Source organism: Danio rerio, chromosome 2 (assembly GCF_052040795.2).
Source record: "Danio rerio strain M-AB ecotype USA chromosome 2, GRCz13ab, whole genome shotgun sequence".
Lineage (NCBI taxonomy): Eukaryota > Metazoa > Chordata > Actinopteri > Cypriniformes > Danionidae > Danio > Danio rerio.
The window spans coordinates 43011704-43031461 of NC_141022.1; the positions used below are offsets into that span (position 1 = coordinate 43011704).

The window sequence follows — 19758 nt, forward strand, 5'->3', positions numbered from 1 at the left end:
AATAGACATAAGTCTAATAATGTCTAAAAGTATTATTTTATTAAGCAAGTCAACTGGTTTTGATACACTATGCATGTAAATGCATGTCAAATATGTTGTTAAATTAGAAATTTAACTATTTATTTAGAAACTGAGATTGCAGAACAATTCTAAAGCTACTAGGTCATCTTATGATGGCTAGCATGTTATGTATGTAGGCTGTTTACCACGTTTTGGAACACTTGATGAGTTTTCAGTAGCCAGTCGAGATCTAGTACCATTTCCAAATTACCAATGCATTTCAAGAGTTCACACATTGATATTACTTGATACTAATTGCAGGTTTGACATGCTGTTCGGTGACAGAACCCTGAGAATATTGAGCCCAGTGCTCCCACCTGGCCATCTAGCGTGTAAGGAGTAAGGAGGTCAAAGATCAGGAAGTTCTTGAGAGCTCCCCCTGGAGGGGGAATTCTGCATAAAAAATGAAGATAAGGGAAGTAGGATGAAATTGGCTATTTGTTGTAGGCTTGGATTAATCTGTTTATCAATAATTGCAGATGAGAGTCCAGCCACAATCAATCATATTCTCCACTCAAAATTAGTTTATAAAACTTCACTTTGTGACCACTTGTGAGCGATTCCAGCGTTATGGATGTGACATTTGCAGTAAAATCTCAAAACATAAATTGACAGAGAAAGTAAATGTTACAGTTATATTGAAACATCTGTTTATATGATATCCAAAACAACTCACCACAGAATTATGGGAGCAGAAAAATCTCTAAACATTTTATTTGGATTCCCCCTTTCCATTTCCTTTTTTTTTATGCTACATCAGTGGACAACAAAAGTACTATTGAACTTAAGTTATATGAGCTTAGAAGTGACAAGCTTATATATGTTTTCACTTTTTGCATATTTAGCACTGTCTGCTTATAATCAGACTGATGAAAATGCACCATAATATCAGAAGTAACTGCTCAAAACAAAATGGCCAAATTAGACATTATTTCTGGACATCAAAGTCGTGTTTTGTTTTAGCTAGATAGATTAGGATTATTGCTTGATTGGGTTAAGAAAAATCATTTATATTGTGCCCCAAAAGTAACACTAAAACAAACAGTTTAATTAGTTAATTAATCAAATTACGAGGGCACGTAGTCCTAATATTTTAAAAATCGTTTGTTCATTCATTCGTTCATTCATTTATTTTTAGGCTGTTTTTTTATGATGTGTAACATTACCTACAGTACAATGTATGAATTGGCCAGCCTGATCTCATGAGGAAACTTAACTATTTTAAGTTAAATGTACAATTTTAAAAAGGAGGAATGGCACCCAGGCCTTAAACCTAATCGCCATTGGGGGATGAGCAAATTGTACTAAACTGTACGAATGAGATTGTACAAATTCATACAAATTAGCCACTAAAGGAAAAAGTTACGAATTTCCGTGAGATTGCGTTGGAATTAACTGCCTAATTTAGCAGTTCAATCTTTTATACAGCAGTTAATTTATTGGTAATTTATATTAATTATGAATGTAAAATTATATTTTGACTAACAATAATACAACATAGGAACAGTGCAATTTATAACCAATTTTTCAGAAAATACAGTAGGCATATTTCTAGCTTAATCTATCTAAAAACTACTTGAGAGCTTACTACATTCTGAGACACCATTTCTATTTTGATATTCCATGCCATTATCTCCCACAAGTGAATATAGTTTCTTGAAAAACTGCGCCTTTAACCCTTAAAAATTCTATTTAGGCCAATCAGTGGATCCGTAACAACCCCTATGATGTACAACTATTATGACTGGCAGCTATCTAGCTGCTGACAGTTTCTGCCACAGTCTTGTGTTTACGTTATCCCTTTCCATCTCTAATAGTATCCTGCTCTGAACACTTTAAACTCATAAGTATCTATTTTAAGACCTATTCACCACAGAGGAGTCTGATTCATTCAGACGGCTCTGAGTGTGTGTAATGAAAGAAGTTTTCTGTTGTCCTCTGAGATGTGTAAGAAGGCAGTGTTGGGAGCATGCTTGCATATATATTAAAATTAAGCCTGGGGTTTAAACTGTGCTGCACATATCTAAAAATGTCACAGCTTACATTTTTTTCTCCAAACCTATCCTCCTAACTGCATTCATTATCCATTGGTTCTCTCACCCTAACCGTCGCTTGCAGCCTCATGCATTCCACAAGAAAGGAGCTCCCTGCACACAAATTACAACGTGCAAAACACCTAAAACGTGTATATAAACCCACAATCCGCTGCGCAGTTTTTAACACTGCTTGGAAAGTGTGAGATTCCAAGTGCAGCTCTGCAACCGGTCCAAAGATGGCTTTGCCAAACACCTCTCGAGATTCATCTCGCACACTCTCTCTCTCCCTTTCATTCTTTCTTTCTCTCAAGCATTACACATTGCTCCGCTCATTTCATACAATTTTCCAGCAAATAAAGACATGCTTACTAGAAGCTTTGAAAAGATTTCAAACAGACTTGGGCCACTTACTGAGGTGCTCTTTCCATATGAAAGAAAGAAAGAGGGCTCTTTCAACTTCAGACGAGGGGACGCTCAGAGTGAGACACAAGGAAATAGAAGACTCTGTAAAGAGACGCCAAGGCCAAAGCAAACTAATCCATATAAACAGGCCTGACGTGACACTGATAGGACTTTGCATTATGTGCTTACTGGGTTGCTTATTAAATTAATACTTTGAAGTTCAATGCAATGTGCAATGATGAGTTTCATAAAAGGATATCATGCTTTTATTACTTGCACAATGGCAATTTAGCCAAGTAAGTGGAGTGAAATGTCTTATGCTGCGTTCACACCAGACATGGATGAAGTGCCAAGTGCGAGTGATTTACATGTTTAGTCAATGCAAATACACGAATATTCATCCTACGGTGCATTTTGCAGGAGTGAGGCGGTGCGAATGATGTAATTTGCATGAATGAAGAAGCGCAAGTTGACTGTTTTGCTTATGATGCAAATCGCTGGAGTTGGAAAATTCAAACTTCAGAGCAGTGGTCCCCAACCACCGGGCCGCGGACCAGTACCGGTTCGTGGAACAATTGTGCCCTGTGACTAGAGTCACAGGGCAGACAGGAGCCCTGCAAGAGACACAAATTTGTGTCGAATGTGATGTGAATTTGATGCGTGAATGAACCAAGTAAGCTTAAAATGTTAACGTGTCTATTTATGTAATTTATCCTTGTGTTCCATGCAGCATTCACACGGGGCTTCAGTGTCAACACTTGACGGAGGGCGTGTCTGCAGTTGGAGCTGATGTGATCGTCATAGCAGAATCAGCCAATAAAATGGGTCTGCAATCGGCTACAGTCTGAGCTGGGGTATTTGCATAAAACAATCTGATTGGTTGATGCTTATATTGACACTTGAAAAGTTGAGAAATTTCCAACTTCTGCAGCAAATAACGAGCTGAAGCAGCGCCGACGGATCCACAATTCAGTTCAGCAAAAATTTACTTCATCCCGTCATTCAAAGTGAATGGGAAGCATTGACGCTAATGCCCCGTGTGAATGGGACATAACAGACAGTTATTACTGTGTTTTTAACATAGGAAGGGAAAGTTTAAATAAATCGTAACTCGACGCATGAACATTTTGAGTTGTGCATCAAATTGTTTCATTCGTGGGTAAAATTCGCTTCAGAATAGGCGTGGATTTGCCTCATTAGAAGCCCCCATAAGCGGGGCTTCAGTCTACCTGGTGACTTTAACATCATTGCTAAATGGCTAACATGTTTTTATTGAGAGAACAGCTGTACTTTGTGATTTAGGAATACTGAAAAACAGTGTTGATTTGTTCGGAGCCATGTCTGAGTCCACTTGATCCATTCAGAGGAACACCCAGGTCTGTGAGTTCATCAACTCATCCAGAAACTTTACCTCGATGATGGAACCTTTCTGTAGTGCTTCCAACAGAGCCAAGCCCAGTTTATGAGCAGACGTCCGATGTCAGCAGAAGAATTTCCCCTCGGAACACCAACAACAAGCACTACGTCATAATCACACCCCCACATTAGAGCAAGCTCCTGATTTGTTAACCTGGAGCAAATGTCCGCTAAAGTTCAGATTTTCTGACTTGAGCTGTAATGAACAAAAGTCAAGATCTGTGATACACAAAGATGACTATTTGTACAGTTAAAGGGGACCAATGTCAATGTTATTCAACATATCTTCTTGCTTCTAACCAACAGTACAACAATGTAAGGGTGAATAACAGATGATAGCATTTTCATGAACAATATCTTTAAGCTAAAAAAAACAACTATTCACAGGTACGGACATTTGAACAAGGAGTTTCTTTCATGGAGAAACAGAGCTAAATTTACAACATGACTCTCTGCATCTTCGTTCTGTAAGATGTAAGAAGAAGAAAAACACCTTGAGGTTGTGCTATCAAATAAAGCTCAGAGGGTTACAAAACATGCCTCTGGCTTTAAAATGCTGTTTCACAAACTCTCTGGCTCATACACAAACAGAGTCTGCCTGGCAGGAGCGGATTAGAAAAAAAAAAGTGTTTCCAAAACACATGCTGATGATGGTTGAAGGAGAGTTTCAAGCCTCTCCAAACACAGAGACTCAGTGTTTAGGCTTCTGAATAGCGTGACAGCTCAGTGTGCTTGAAACTAATACATAATCACTTGCACAACACGCATGGCATCAAACTATACATGCACCAAATTTAGAAGCACATTTCTTGTGAATATCAAAATGAGAGCTCTTCCTCATTAGCTATAATGCTATGCCAGGTGTAGAGAACAACTAGCAGTGCTTTGAGGCCTTTTGTTTCCACTGCTCTTGCTTGTTTCATTGTTCTTAACATTAATAATAAATGTATGCCTGCAGCATTGCCAGCGTACCCTGAGGGAGAAGAACCAGAATGTCTTTACAATAGTACATAAGCTACCTTGCTGACTAACTATACCTGTATGTTGAAATACTAACAATATGTGGACACAAGTCATAAAATATTTGATAAAAACAAAGTGTTGTTGCAGCTGAAACAGTAATAGATGGGGAAGTAAGGCGAAAAGGGAACACAGCAATAGATATAATGTATAAAGCCTGGTGTATGGTCAAGGGAGGGCTTACTCTGCTGAAAATGCACCCAGCTTGAACTTGATCTTCTGGTCAAGCTGGTGTCTTGGTTGATTTTTAAAAGGATTTTGAAAACTTTTGAAAACTAAACTCTGTAAGGACACTGGATTTGAGGCAAGATATCCACAAGATAGATCTGCTTGACCAGGATACCAGCTGAACATTACTTTGACCAGGCTGGGAGACCAACAAATGACCAGAAAGCTAGCTTCTTTAAAATATTCTTTTATCAGGATATATGCAATTCACAGTTTAAGCAGAAAGACACCATAATCTTATCACCCTTTAGCAATCGATGGTTAAAAAGTTGAAATAGACAGAATAGTGATGGAATTTTCCCATAAATTGCTCCAGTGCCTGACTCTTACCACTAGGCCATACTATAGCAATTCACTTTACAAAATCTTAGAGCTGACATCAAGACCTTTAAAGCAAGACAATTATTCAGGTCTAGCTAAGTAACTTAAGAGAAATTCTGTACTTACGATCTAGGCCGTTGATGTATCGCATGGTGATCTCACAGTGCCCCCATACCGCACTGACAATGGGGTACAGCTTTTTGCCCTTAAGACCTCTGAAGGCCACTCCAAGGTACTGTCCGTCCACCATGAAGCTCAGTGTGCCCTCGTCCATGTCCAGTACCACCATCAGTGTATCTGGTAGCACAAAAGCCTCCTCTGGCTCCAGGAAGCTTGGATATGTCGGTGCAGAAGAGGCCGGCCGGTTCTTACTGTTGTGGTAGAGCTTGTTACGTCCCAGGTCCCAGCCCCAGGACTCACTATCGCTGCCCACTAAAGAGGTGTACCCTACAGAGTGCAATGGGGCATCTCCTGTGGCCACACCCACTACAGCATGCGTGCCCCTTTGCCTAGCAGGCCAATGGATCCTCCAAACATGGAGTCCTCGTGTGTATCCCACCCGTCCACGAATGCCATCGGTACTTTGGGCAACTGGGTGCCGATGGAAGGTAAGTTTGTCATCGTCCTTAATGAAGATGTTAAGGGAGCGGTCGTCCGAGTTCCAGGCATGCCGAAGCTGTTGCTCATATGAAGCAGGAGGCATGTCCAGGAGTAGATCCAGTCGGGCTGGCTTGAAGAAATCTGGCCCTCTCAGTTCCCTCCTCAGGGGCCTGAAGGACGGCTCCCCTCGCACATCCACGGACTTGATACTCCCTGAGATTTTCTGGCCCATGGCTTGGCTGGCTGGAAAGGGGTAGGGAGGAGGGGAGAGGGAAGGGGTTGCTCAACGCAAGGGCTGGGCTTCCAGAGTCCGCCGTTACCTCATCAAAGCATCAAGACATCAGCCCCCAAACACATGTCAGTATCTGGCAGTAGAGAAAGTGCCAGCCTTACTGAATCCCTAGGAGAAAACACAAAAACACACCATGTCATTAAAACAGAGAGTGGTCTGGAACTACTAAATGTGAATTCTCAGAGGTGCTGAGGATAAAAATGAGAACAGAAATAAAGGAAGAGCAAAAATTTGATGAGTTGGAAGAGATGATCAGGGCTCTGCTGCCAACTGCAGTCTGACAGAGTGAGAGATCGCCATGGGGAAGGATGTAATAATGAGGGCCGCAGGTGAGAAAGAGACACCTTCTCTATGACATACAGAAACACCAAGCCCGCACATATTCACACTTGACAAGACATGTCACCTATAGCTCAAAAAACAGCCCAGCTTATCTCAATACAGAGCAGTACAGACCCACATATTGCATTTAAAAAAATATTAATTGCTATCTATTCAAAACTGCCAACCTTTACAAACAAACTGTATGAAAAATGAAAGGCCCTGTCTGCTCTCTGACATTTCTACAGATTCCATCACTTAGCAGAAGTATTTTAATAAGGCACTTTTTAAAAAAGAGTGAATAAATAAATAGATAAAAAAAAATATCTTGGAGTAAAAAGGAGCTCTGCTTGCATATGCCAAACCTGCTGCCATAATATGTAGGTGTCCGCCAGACCATGGCCAACGTATCCAGAGTGATTTTACAGCATTGATTTGCAGTTGCTATTGTGTTTTGAGAGGTTTCTAAGATGTTGCTTGGTGTTTGGTTAAGGTTGGTTTATACTTTTGTGTCAACTGATCGGCGTGACCCATGGAGCCTGTATTGCGTGTAGTCATGCATTTATACTTCTGCCTGCTGTTTGTGTTGCCCTACAATAGCACTTCCGAAACACTAGCTGGCAGTAAGTTATGCTTCTCTGGGTCGAGTTTCTTCGCAGGTGTTTTTTTTTTTTTTCTGAATGCTACAAGAAGCTCAAATTCGCTCATTCAGAGGCGAAAACTGGCTCCTTTACGCCACTCAACACTTGTTTTTTTTTTTTTTTTTTTTTGCTCTATTGAGCTCGGGGCTTGCAGCACCGGCCACGCTTGTCACCACTACCAAGCTGACTAATCACAGAGCTTGCGCTACACATTATTGCAACGTGTACTTACATTTTTTTGAGAGGTGCGTGTCAGCGTCGGCATCAGCCATGGTGAGGGCTACAGTATGCAATTGCGTATGGGCTGTGCCAGAGCATACACGTGTGCTTGATGCAGAAGTATAAATCAGCCTTCAGGTGTTCTGTGTGGTTGCAATCTGGCTCAAGTCAAAGTCCCAAATCTCCAATATACATGTATAATCGTTTCTAAATATGGCCATTCAATGCCTAAATACCAATGTAAATCTTTTGGAATATTTGGATATTAATTTGATTTATAAAGCTGATTACTGGTCCCTTCAAAGAGATGAACAATCTGTAACACAAATTGAATGTGACAAGATATGTGCTGAATTTTATTACTTCAGTTTTCTTTACTAGAAATAGATTTAAAAAGGAAGAATGCCAAAAATGTAACATTATTTCCAGGCTCCTAGGAGAAAGTGTGAGAGAAGAAACAAAAGAGAGAGATTCGGTTCACATCAGCTTCAATGTCACAAAACTACTGCCACATTAAAAGACCATTTGAGATTGTGCTGGAGATGAGAGTCTGATGTATGAAACATTAGCAGTAACTTCCTGCAACAGTAAGTGACGCAACATCTTTTCCCGGAATAAGAGAGTCTCATCCCAAGGAGAAGCACTAGAAAAAAGACAGTTGGGGTATGTTTACATAAACTATGTCATTGTGTCTACAGCAGGTATGCTATTTGTGACGTATCAGTTCCTTCCAAACTATACACTTCCTCAGCAGTATGTGTAGTGTTACTCACAGGATGTCAAAAAGTTTTAGTCTGAAACTTTTAAAAACCCAAAATAGTTATGTACAGTAGCAATCGGATGTGCAGCTATGCAGACTCGAGCGCAAAAGTCCCTCGAGAAGTCCCAGAAGTCATTGCATAAACACTAAAATTAAAATTTTTATAAAGGCATAAACACATTAAGGGTGTTCATTTACTCAAATTCAATGGCTTTTATGGATAGAATATATTGTGAAAAGGGGGAAAAACAATAAATTGTTGTATGACTGCTTTAATGTTTAAATCATTTTCCATTAAAATGCGTAAAAGTCATGTGATCATCAGGAAGAACCATGGAAAAACGCAGCATCTTATTACCCAGCACGCATTCTCTGTTCTCATGGTCTACTGAGTTCGTTCTTTCTTAGGTAACTTGGCTAGATCGCTCTCTCTTGCATTCTTGGAATTAAGAACCAGCCAAAGTTTTTCAAAGCTTCGAAACAACTGAACCAAAAGTAGAGATTCACCACTGTGGACAATCTGAAGGCCACGTGATTCATGTTAATTGTATATTATTAAAGAGATCGCCCCCTAGTGGAGAGCCATTGAATTTATTTATTTTTAATATTTCACTTATGATGTAATGTGCGCTCCGTTTACTGAAATCATGTGACCTTGCTAATTTGGTACAAGCTCTAAAATCACTGATTCATCCTTAAATGGTTGTCATGAAGCAGTTCTTTAAAAGCAGTCATCACTAACATGTGGTACTAATCAGGTATACATCTACATTTCAGTACAGAACAAAATGCAGCATAGATTAAAATAAACGTTTTCAGTTAACATGATTAAATTCTGAACAACATTTTTGAGTTTGAAGATTGTGTTTGATTAATTTATCTTGTTAGCCTGTGTCATGTTAGACTACTACTATTTTAGAATACAGCTCATTACTGGACAAGCTAAAAAAAGAGCTCAGCTACAGCACACTATTAAAATATGTAGCGGAGTCCATGTTGCTACTTTTAGCTGCTCTCCAGCAGTGCCAGACTACATATTCTCTCTTTGTCAGACAACCCAAGCTGGTAGGTCACCGCCACAAAGAAAAAAAAAAAGGTCAAACATACTGTACTGTACACGCACACAAACACACCTCTGTCAGACTCAACACACTAAGGTCAAAGAGAAAGACAGACAGGAAAAGAGGGAGCTCAACTCAGACATCAGGAAGGAGGGTGGTCAGACGGCCAGACAGTCAGATGTCGGAATCCTGGGTAAGTGTTACCAATATTAAAGGAAAAATAAATGAGGTCATGAAAGAAGTGGGATAGAATGTGAATGAGAGAGAGAGAGAGAGAGAGAGAGAGAGAATGAATGAGCAGGAAAGAGAGCGACTGCTGCCCTAACATGCCACTCACAGCTATCATAACATGTGCTAGGAGTCGAGGTGTTAGGTTTTCCGTATCATATTTCAGCGTTGGAGAGGCTCCCGCGGCAGGGCACAAAGGCTTTCACAGACTTGCCGTCGTGCCGAGCCACACTAATGCGTTTCATTCAGGTTGTGTTTGGATCACACACATCAGTTTAGCTAACATTTCCTCACTCGAACCGCTGTAGTCACTAATAACAGTAATAAACACCGACGCAAACATAATTACGCTGTTTGTCTGGGAGTTGTAGACAGAGTTTTAAACACTGTTCACACATTAGGTAATTACATGAAGGCTTGTAAAACAGGCAGGAAAAAAGAAACGGCTGAGAAAAATACCTACATACAAAAAGCTTTTTCACGGATCAATTCAATCCATTAAGGACCATTTTGAGGCTGGAAATGTATAAATCTGACACGGCGCGCTTCCAAAATGTCAACGTCAAGCTTACTATTATGACACATTTCTATTTTTATGTTTATATGAAACAATGTATTATAGCTTGTGTATTGAATTTCCCCCGAAAACAGCTTGATTATTCTCTGCTTATAGTGAAGATGGAGGAACTAATAATAAATAGACAGACAGACAAGGGTGGTGCGATTAATCAAAATTGAATCTAAATCATGATTTGAAATGTTGCGATTAGCAAAAAATTGCAAAAAAGGGAAAATGATGTAATTATGTAAATTTATCACAAAAAAAAATTAAAAATGCACGTAAGCAGGGGTGGATTTAGTTATTTTGGGGCCCTAAGCAATTACAGGCATGGGTCCCCAACAATCCTAATATGCACCCACTGTATTTTTATTCATTTATTTTTTATTTATTCATCACTCAATCTACTGTTCTACATTTGTATTTTAAAGCAATCCTTACATTTAAATGATTTGTTTTCTTAAGTTCCTAGGGCGTAGTGGCCACATACGTGGACAGCACGTTTTAGCTCTTAAGTGGCTATTTAAAATACTTTGAATGTTTTATATTTTGTTACAGACATACCGTCTCATCCTGCAACTGTTTTGCAGCATATATGAAATGTCCCAAACCCTATTTTTAACTGTCCAAAAATAGTTTTTACTCTCCGATGGTCAAAACATGTTCAAAAAATTTTTCTATGTTTAATATGCATAACGAAACAGTCAGGGAAAAGTGTTTTATGTAAATTTGGACCACGAGTCCACATATATGGACATTGTTTTGTTTTTTTTACCTAAAAGTACATCATATTAAAAGATGATACTTAGGTTTTTTACTCTAATTAGGTTTCAATAAGCCCAAATAGCAAACTTTTTTTTTTTTTTTTTTTTATAAACTTTATTTATTGAACACAAGTGGAAAGCATTCGTATACAAATGTCCAATTTCTGCTTTTCTTTTTTGAACACTTTTGTAAACATTCAACCCCAAAACCCCCCACCCATCCAAACACTTTTCTTGTAAAACGTATAACAGAAAACGGAGGGAAAAAAAATAAATAAATAAAATAAATAAATAAAAATAAAATATTAACAATAAAACAAAAATAATGATGATAGTACAATTTAAGATACATTCATAAATGCTTTCAAATAAATAAATAAATGAAACAAAATAAATACATTAGCTAGTTACATCAATAATAATGATGTGCTACCTACTTCTTAGTTATTATGGTTTTAGTTGTGCTGAGGTTAAACCAATGCGTCTAGTTTAGGGCATGACTGTTCCGGAGAAAAAAATGCTAGACTAAAAGAAAAAAATAATAATAGTAATTCCGACCATAAAATGATTTCTTAAATAATCACCTCCAGAGGCGTTAAATCATCAAAATAATTTAGTAGTGGCCTCCAATGAATATAAAACTTGTGAGGCGAGCCTCTGAGAGAGAACTTAATCTTCTCCAATTTCAAAAGACTTAAGATGTCGTGTAACCAAACTTTGATTGAGGGTGGTTGTTTCGATTTCCACATTAAAAGAATTCTTTTGCGAGCAACAAGGGAGGAAAAGGCAATGACATTATTTTGAATGTTTGTGACATGAAGATCATCTGGGGTTTTTCTAAAAATAGCGATGTGAGGGTTTGGGTTTAGATTAATGTCCAAGATATCCGAGATTGCCTTGAAAAATAACCGCCAGAATTCAGACAATTTAGGGCACGACCAGAACATATGAGTGAGGTTACATGGGGTCTGTGAGCACCTATTACATTTATTATCTAATTTGTCTGGATAGAGCTTTGAGAGTTTCTCCTTGCTATAATGTAGTCTGTGGAGGACCTTAAATTGTATGAGTGATAGCCTGGCACAACTAGAAGATGAATTTACAGCATTTAAGGCCTCCTCCCAGAAATTGTCAGAGAGATTTAATTGAAGTTCTGATTCCCAATCCATCTTAATTTTATTTAGGATAGATTCGTTAGCTGGAGAGAGTAGATTATATAAATATGAAATACGGCCTCTTGTCAAGTTTTTGGCTTTAATGATCAAGTCTATCCCACTAGGTGTTGGGATATGCGGGAATGAAGTTGTGTGTGTTCTTGCAAAATCGCGTAGTTGGAAGTATCGGAAAAAGTCTGATCTGTTTAAACTAAATCTAGAAATCAGCTGGTTGAAGCTTGCAAATAAATCTTCAAACTTTTGTTTTTAAAACTAAATATTTACCTGACTTGACTGCTTGTCTGCTCCATGATTGGGAGCGTGAAGACACGACCCTCACAATAGAAAATCTACATATATAAAACTTATAGAAGCTTTTAGATATTTTTTAAAGCCCTGAAGACTGGTTTATACTTCTGTGTCGCGTGATCGGCGTGACCCCACAGCCTTGCACGTATTCATGCATTTATACTTCTGCATGCTGTTTGTCTTGCTCTGTAATAACACTTCCGAAATGCTAGCTGGCAGTAAGTTTTTATCTCCCTCTGTATCGAGTTTCTTCACAGGTGTTTTGTTTTTTCTGAACGCTACCTTAATGTACAAGTAGCTAAAACTCACTCTTTCAGAGGCAGAAGCTGATGGACGTGCAACAACTTTAATCGTAAAATAAACACAAAACAGAATTTTACTTCCGGAGCTCCTTCATGGGACTTGACACTTGTAAACAGTCGCTCCATCAGGCTCACGGCTCTCAGCACTGCCCATACTTGTTACTTGTTATCACAAGCTTGTGCTACATGTCGTTGTGAAGTGCAGCTACATCTTTTGAGAGGCAAGGGGTCTGCGACTGCGCAGAGGCTGCGCCGAACCATTCATGTGCGCTTGATACAGAAGTATAAATCAGTCTAAAGCAGCCGCTTAAGACTGGTTTATACTCCTGCGTTGAGTAATCGGCGAGACCCACGGCGCAAGCTTTGCGTGTAAACACTCAGTCCAACGAGTTCGCACAGCTCTCGTGCCACCCACATTGGTCACAGCTACCAAGCCGACCAATCACAGAGCCTGTGCTATGAGTCGTTGCAACGTGTAGTTACATTTTTTGAGAGGTGTGCATCAGCCTCGTCGAGGGCTATTTGACCTTGTGAAGGTTGCTATAGTATAGTATAAATCAGCCTTTACTTCGCTTATTGCTTAAATCCAACCATGTACTCGAGAGCAAGTGCTTGACTGTCCACTTTTTATGGCCAATTAAATGAGAACACACTCACTCTGCCCAATCAACATTGCTCAAAACAAACATGCGTACCATTCACCATTAAGAAACAAACAAAAGCAGCGTTAGACTAATAATGATGTCTTCCTTATCAGACGGCTGAAAAAACTGATTTCTTTCACCACTGATTGAGTTTAGAATAAATTCAGATATATTATCACTTGCCTGCTCTTGAACAGACTGAGCGCTTAAGATTCGCTCTTCTTGTCTTGACAGTGGACTCTTCTAGTGTTGCGTCAGGTAACATAATTTAACACTTATGTTCATATTTTCAAAAGTATTATCACATAAGAATGTATACAGCTGACTTTTTGTGAAAAGAAGCACAGAATTATTGAATATAAAATATCTAATTACTACACACACTATATATACGGTAGGCTTATATTTATATAGACAGCTAATAAATATGTTTATATACAGATAAAGTATGTTGCATTTCTTTCGGTTAAAATTTGTGCTGCATACTATTGAGAATATTGAGCAGTTAAAGGGATAGTTCACCCAAAAATAAAAGTTAATACTCACTATTTATCTACCCTCATGTGGTTTCAAAGCTTCTGTTTCTGACAAATCCTATGGATGTCAATGGTTACAGGTTTTCAGCTTTTTAAAAAATCTTCTTTTGTGTTCAACGGAAGAAAGAAACTCTTTTGAAAGGTTTGAAAGGATGAGTAAATGAAAGAATTTTCATTTTTAAATGAATTATCCTTTTAAATTAAATCACAAATCAAATCAAGATAGCAAGGTCAGTCTTTTTTTCCCAAATCACACAGCCCTAAACAACAATATGACAGACAGAGAGACAGAATGATAGAATAAACAAGTAGATAGAGAGAACAACAGATGCAATGCAGCAGAGTGCCTGAGTCAAACTGTAAGACAGTGACCGCATGGCATGACTGTACCGTGCCTTCAGGCGTTACACTGCTGATATAAATGCCAACATCAAGCAGAGAAGTGAAGAAAAACGTGCACTACATCAATTACACTCGCTCTCCTCAGGGGTAATGATCCCAAACCATATGAGACACGACTAATGTAAGTATAACAACCTCATTCTAATGGACCGTTGATGTGCTGTCTCCATCTGCTTACCCATGCGAGACAAGACTACATATAAAAACGGTCTGCCAGGGCTGTACGTCTCTGCATGGGAAACTGCCCATTTGTGCTGACTTATCTATTGGAAAAACAAAAGCACCGCTGGTGAGCGTGTCGCTGGGATAGGACTGCTATAGCTATAAGTCAAAGAACAGTCAAACCAAACCTAGTGTAATTGTGCCTTGTGGCTCTTTTGAGCTTGTACTTTAGCCTTGTGTCTTCAATCAAGCCAAATGTGCGATTTTTTTTCTGTTTAGAAGCCATTTTGGGCTACTAAAATAAAGATGAAGAGGCACATTTAGTGGACACAAAACATTTTTTGGGGTAATAAACATCTTCCTCATTTTGCAATTCCACATTCAAGGCTCTATTTGTTTTGCTCGGCCTATCATAAAGATAGCCGTCTTTGTTTTCAGCCGCGCGTAATTGAATTTTCTGCCACTGTGTTGCGTGTTTGGCGAACGCCCCGGGACACAAGAGCTTGTAACTGTTCTGCATGACTAGAGGAAATGATAATATCACAGACCCTAGGCTGCTCACTTTAAAGGCCAGAATGCTGTTTTATACAATAGTTAATACTGTGGATCTGTACATGCAATCTGATGTGTTGCATTTGGAAAGCATTTACACTGAAAACACATGAAAGTGTAAATATATCCATTTGACTCAGCAAAATTGTTCATATCATTCCCACACTGTAAAAGCCAAAAAGTTAAGGTAACTCTGACTTAGCCACTCCCTTACATAATTAAGCTCGGTGTTCTAAATTGATTCCATTCTGGGCTGAAATATTTAAAACTCTATCTAATATTTCATTGTGAATTAGTTTTCGACCCACTTTTGGACATATTTGGAATTTCAAGCAAAACAAGGTCACTCCAGGACTCATCAAAACAAATGTGTCTTACGGCCTTATTGTGGCAAAGCTGATGCTAAAGTTTTGGAAATCAACAGAATCACCATCATTTAGATCTTGGCTGGAAGAATTAACTGAATTAGCACATTTGGAAAGGATCAGATTTCTTATGGCAAAGAAATTGAAATAATTTGACAAGATTTGGTCTCCTCTTCTCCTCTTGAAAGTGTAGGTTGAATACTCAGATAGTGAAGGTCACAACAACAGTACTGCATAAGCTTTAGCCCCAGGGATGGGGTAGGTTCTAGGGGCTGGACGTTTTGTGTTTTTTGAATAGTGTATTTTGGGTCTATCCTAATTATTTATGCCTTTTTTATTTCATTTATTTATTTTAAATTTTTTACTTTAAGTTATTTAATTGGATTAATTATTTTCAGCAAAAAAAAAAAATAAATAAATAAATAAATGTCAGTCCCACCCACATTCGTCAGTGCTTCCAAGCCGACCAATCACAGAGCTTGCACTATTTATACTTCTACATCAAGCGCATGCGTATGCTACGGTGCAACCTATGTGTGGACGCATAGCCCTCGCTGTGGCTGTCGGCACCTCTCAAAAAATGTAACTACACGTTGCAACGACGCATAGAGCAAGCTCTGTGATTGGTCGGCTTGTGACGCTAATGAGTGTGGGCGGGGCCGAGAGCCACGCGAATCCGTTGAATCGAGTGTTTACAAGTGTTGAATCCCGTAAGGAGCTCCAGATGAAAAGTTTTGTTTTGTTTACCTTATGATTAAAGTTGTTGCACGTCCGCCGATTCCCGTCTTAAAATGAGCGTATTGAACCACTTGTTCATTAAGAAACTGTTCAGAAAAAAACAAAACACCAGCGAAGAAGCTCTACACAGAGGAACATAAACACCTCACTGCTCACAGCGCGCAGAAGTATAAATGCACGGCAACGCTTTACTGTAGACATTTCCTTGAGTAAAAAAAAAAAATTGTCTGAAATTTTCTGTCGTACACCACACCAACCATTGGTACCCCTTTAGGCAGTGGAAACGCAAGCTTGATAAACGTGACCTGGACAAACCTGTACCGTACTGTACCTGAAATAACGAGGTATTTAATTAACTTATTACCTTCAACACTGAGTTCAATACTCTTTTCAAATGAGTAGAACTAACTTTGTCAATTGGAGTTAACAACAGATTTGATAAAGTGGACTGTTAAGTTTTACAGTGTATTAGTCAAGACTCGGAAGCCAAATGTAAATTTTCTTTGCAGGGAAATAGAGTTTTAATAACTCATACAGTAAGCCATTAAAAACAGACCTCCTGTGAACTCCGCTTGTTAATCGATGATATAAGCTTCTATCCCAGCAATGAGTTTGCAGTATTTTCAAATATTTTTTATTATTATTAAACTGCAGGATAAAAATACACACACAGTTATACAAAGCACCTCAAAACTTTTAATGACGAGTCATAGGAGGCCACAAAAAGTGCAACAGTGCAAAAAAAATGCTAAACGTTTCAGCAAAAAGCTCTTCCTCTGTGCAAAAAAAACCCTCATGGACATCAGAAAATATATGCAGCTGCAAAATCTCAATATACAGACACCACTGTAAAAAAAATATATGATCAATTAGTCATGACAGCATATGTTTTTAGCTCATTGTAATTTATTAAACCAAGTTAATAATGTTCTAACTTAATTTTAGAAGTTTTGTCAGCTGTTTTAAGTCAGTTAAACGCAATATAAGTTTAATAAACTCATAAGGTTAATTCGATTCAGCTTAAAAATTTAAGGCTACCAGGATTATCTTATTCCTGCTGTTTTCATTCATCAGCTTGGATCCAACAACTAACGGTTGTATTATTTTGTACAACTGGCGCAGTGCTTTTTCTTTGACTTTTCATAAATAGTTGTGCTTGACAGCTGTATTCATTGAGAAAAATCCCATTACATGAGCACAACAAGAAAACCATATTAAAACAGCTTGATGGGAAGGCAAACTTCCATAAAGCGCTGTATGACATAATTGAAATGGCCTAGCTACATTTTTACATCTCATAAACATACATTTTTCAAACACTCAAAAGGGTTTGTACACTGCAAAAAGTAATTGCTGTTCTCACTAATAAAATTAAGTGCAGTTAACTTATTATAAATAAGTTTGTTCACCTTACAATATTTAAACAAGTAATCCCAACTTTGTTGCACAGAAATAGACTTAAGTAATCTTGACTAACAATAATATGTATTTAGAACTTTTGAGTGGTCATGTGTCAAAAGCATGTTAATGATAGAGAATGGTGATGAGGGAACTGAGGAAACGGGTGGAAGAATTAAAACAAGTATAATCAGACATAAGCATAATAAATCTGAGCTTTTTCAAATGTTTGATGTTAAAAATATATAAATGTATTATAATATTTTAATATTAATACATTTAATAATTTTAGTATGCAGATGCTAAATGTTTACAAGGCCAGTTGCATTGCTTTTCATGCTGATAGCTGTAAGTTTTAAGACATGTATAGACTGTTTAGGGTGATTGATGTGATGCCTGATTAATCTATGCCTGTTTACATTGTACAGTATTTAGACAATAAAAATGTTTTAGTGTAGGTGTTGGTTTTTGTCTTTACTTAAATATTTTAGTTCAGCTTACTTGATCATTTTAAGACAATCGGTTTGCTAATATCTTCCTAGTAATGTGAACAGAAGTTAAAACTTTTGAGTCAACAGTGCTGAAGTTTACCTTAAGAAGTTGTACGTACAAACTGTCTTAAGTGTTGCTAACTTAAAATTAATATATTGCTTAAAAAAAAATTGAGGAAACTGCCTTAAATTTCCAAGGAAGGTCAACTTTTAGTCCATTTATCATCTAAAAATAGTGAAGGTGTTACTATCAATTAGAAATAAACTTCCAATAACCTAATAAAAAAAAAAAACAATAAACTTGTACTATGACTTTTCATTGAAGTGTATAATTATTAATGTTTTACTGACAAAAAAAAAGAGAGAATACAAACCAAACACATTTCTATGTCACAAAATATAGAGACTCAACACAAATCAATGGTAGAGTTCAAATATGTTAACCAGCATTTATTTACTGTAAATTTTAGTTAGACAAGCTGCCATTCTTCTACAAAAAAAAAAAAAAAACTCAGCACAAACTTATTTACTCCTTGTTTTGGACTAATTTTTTAACTGATGCCATACAGGTTTAGTGTTTAACTGTATCCCAAACAACACACATCTAAATCAACAGAGCCGACCTGTGTGATGTGTTTCTGTGTGTTTATACTGTTTAGTCTACTGGCCTTTACTGTGTACATCCTCATGTGAATTTGTTTATGCTTCAGCACCCGTCAGACCCTCACCAGGGCCTCTGAGGGGCTTGCGTTTCACTTCAGGAAGGTTGGAGAGGGGGTTGTGATTGAGCGAGCGCCTGGTGCCTGGACCCTCGCCTGCGTTACCCTGGTCACCATAGACGTGATGGACACACACACCTCTAGCCACCGGTGGCTTTGATGAGTAGGAACACACATTCGCCATCTGTTGTTTATCTTTGCATCCTCTCGCTCTCCAGTTCATCGGGAGCATCTCTCTTACCTCTGCGCCTAGAGTCATTCATTCACTCACACTTTCTGCCTATTTTTTTTCTTTTTAACTCACCTGCCAGCTGGATAATCTAGCAGTTTGAAACAGACATTTGGTCTAGACTGTTGATTAAGTGTCAGACCTTAGATTTGGTTTTAACCTCTTAGATCATTTTGGTAAATCTGGCAAGAGCTGTTTAAATTAAAATTGATTAAATTAACTTTACAATTTTAGAAATTTAAGTGGATTGAACATAAAACAATTAAGTTGTAAAAAACTATTTTAAAACTCAAGAATTGTGTTGTTTGAGCTCATTTTAAATAAGTTTATTGAACAAGTATCAACATCTTTGAGTGTAACTTACTGAGTAAATATTATCTACACTCAATTTCCTTTTGTTCCAAACCAACAGTCATTTCTTCTGCTTTGGAACATGAATGGAGATATTTTAATTTTGGAATACAGTACTTTATCTATTTAAATAAAGTCAAGCTAGCTTTAACTTTCGAAAACGACAATAAATCACAATAACAATGTGTTAAAAGTAGTCCACGTCACCAACTGAAATAAGAAATCTTCTGAATAAAACAGCTTTGCGTGACAAACAGACCTGACATTTAAGCTGTTACTCATTGCTAATCTGGACAACTGCTCTCGCTCTCCTTGGCACAATCATCACGATAGTTATTATTAGATTTATAAAGGAATTGTTCTTTTCGGTGTGATTTTTTATTTTTAAACAGAACGGACTGATCCTACAGGCCCAACAATCTGGTTGCAAGAATTAACAGCAAACTGGGTGAATATTTCAGTGGATAATGGCCTATAT

The 19758-nt window shown here is 37.9% G+C and overlaps 1 protein-coding gene across 2 annotated transcripts in view; it reads right to left on the reverse strand.

The window, feature by feature from the left end:
* The window catches only part of spsb4a (splA/ryanodine receptor domain and SOCS box containing 4a), a 135914-nt gene that overhangs the window by 56817 nt on the left and 59339 nt on the right, over positions 1–19758 (reverse strand). For both annotated transcript variants that reach the window (NM_001256642.1, XM_087239522.1), the window contains 1 exon segment: positions 5610–6483. In NM_001256642.1, the coding sequence (NP_001243571.1) occupies positions 5610–6315 (706 nt within the window). In that variant the 5' untranslated portion in view covers positions 6316–6483.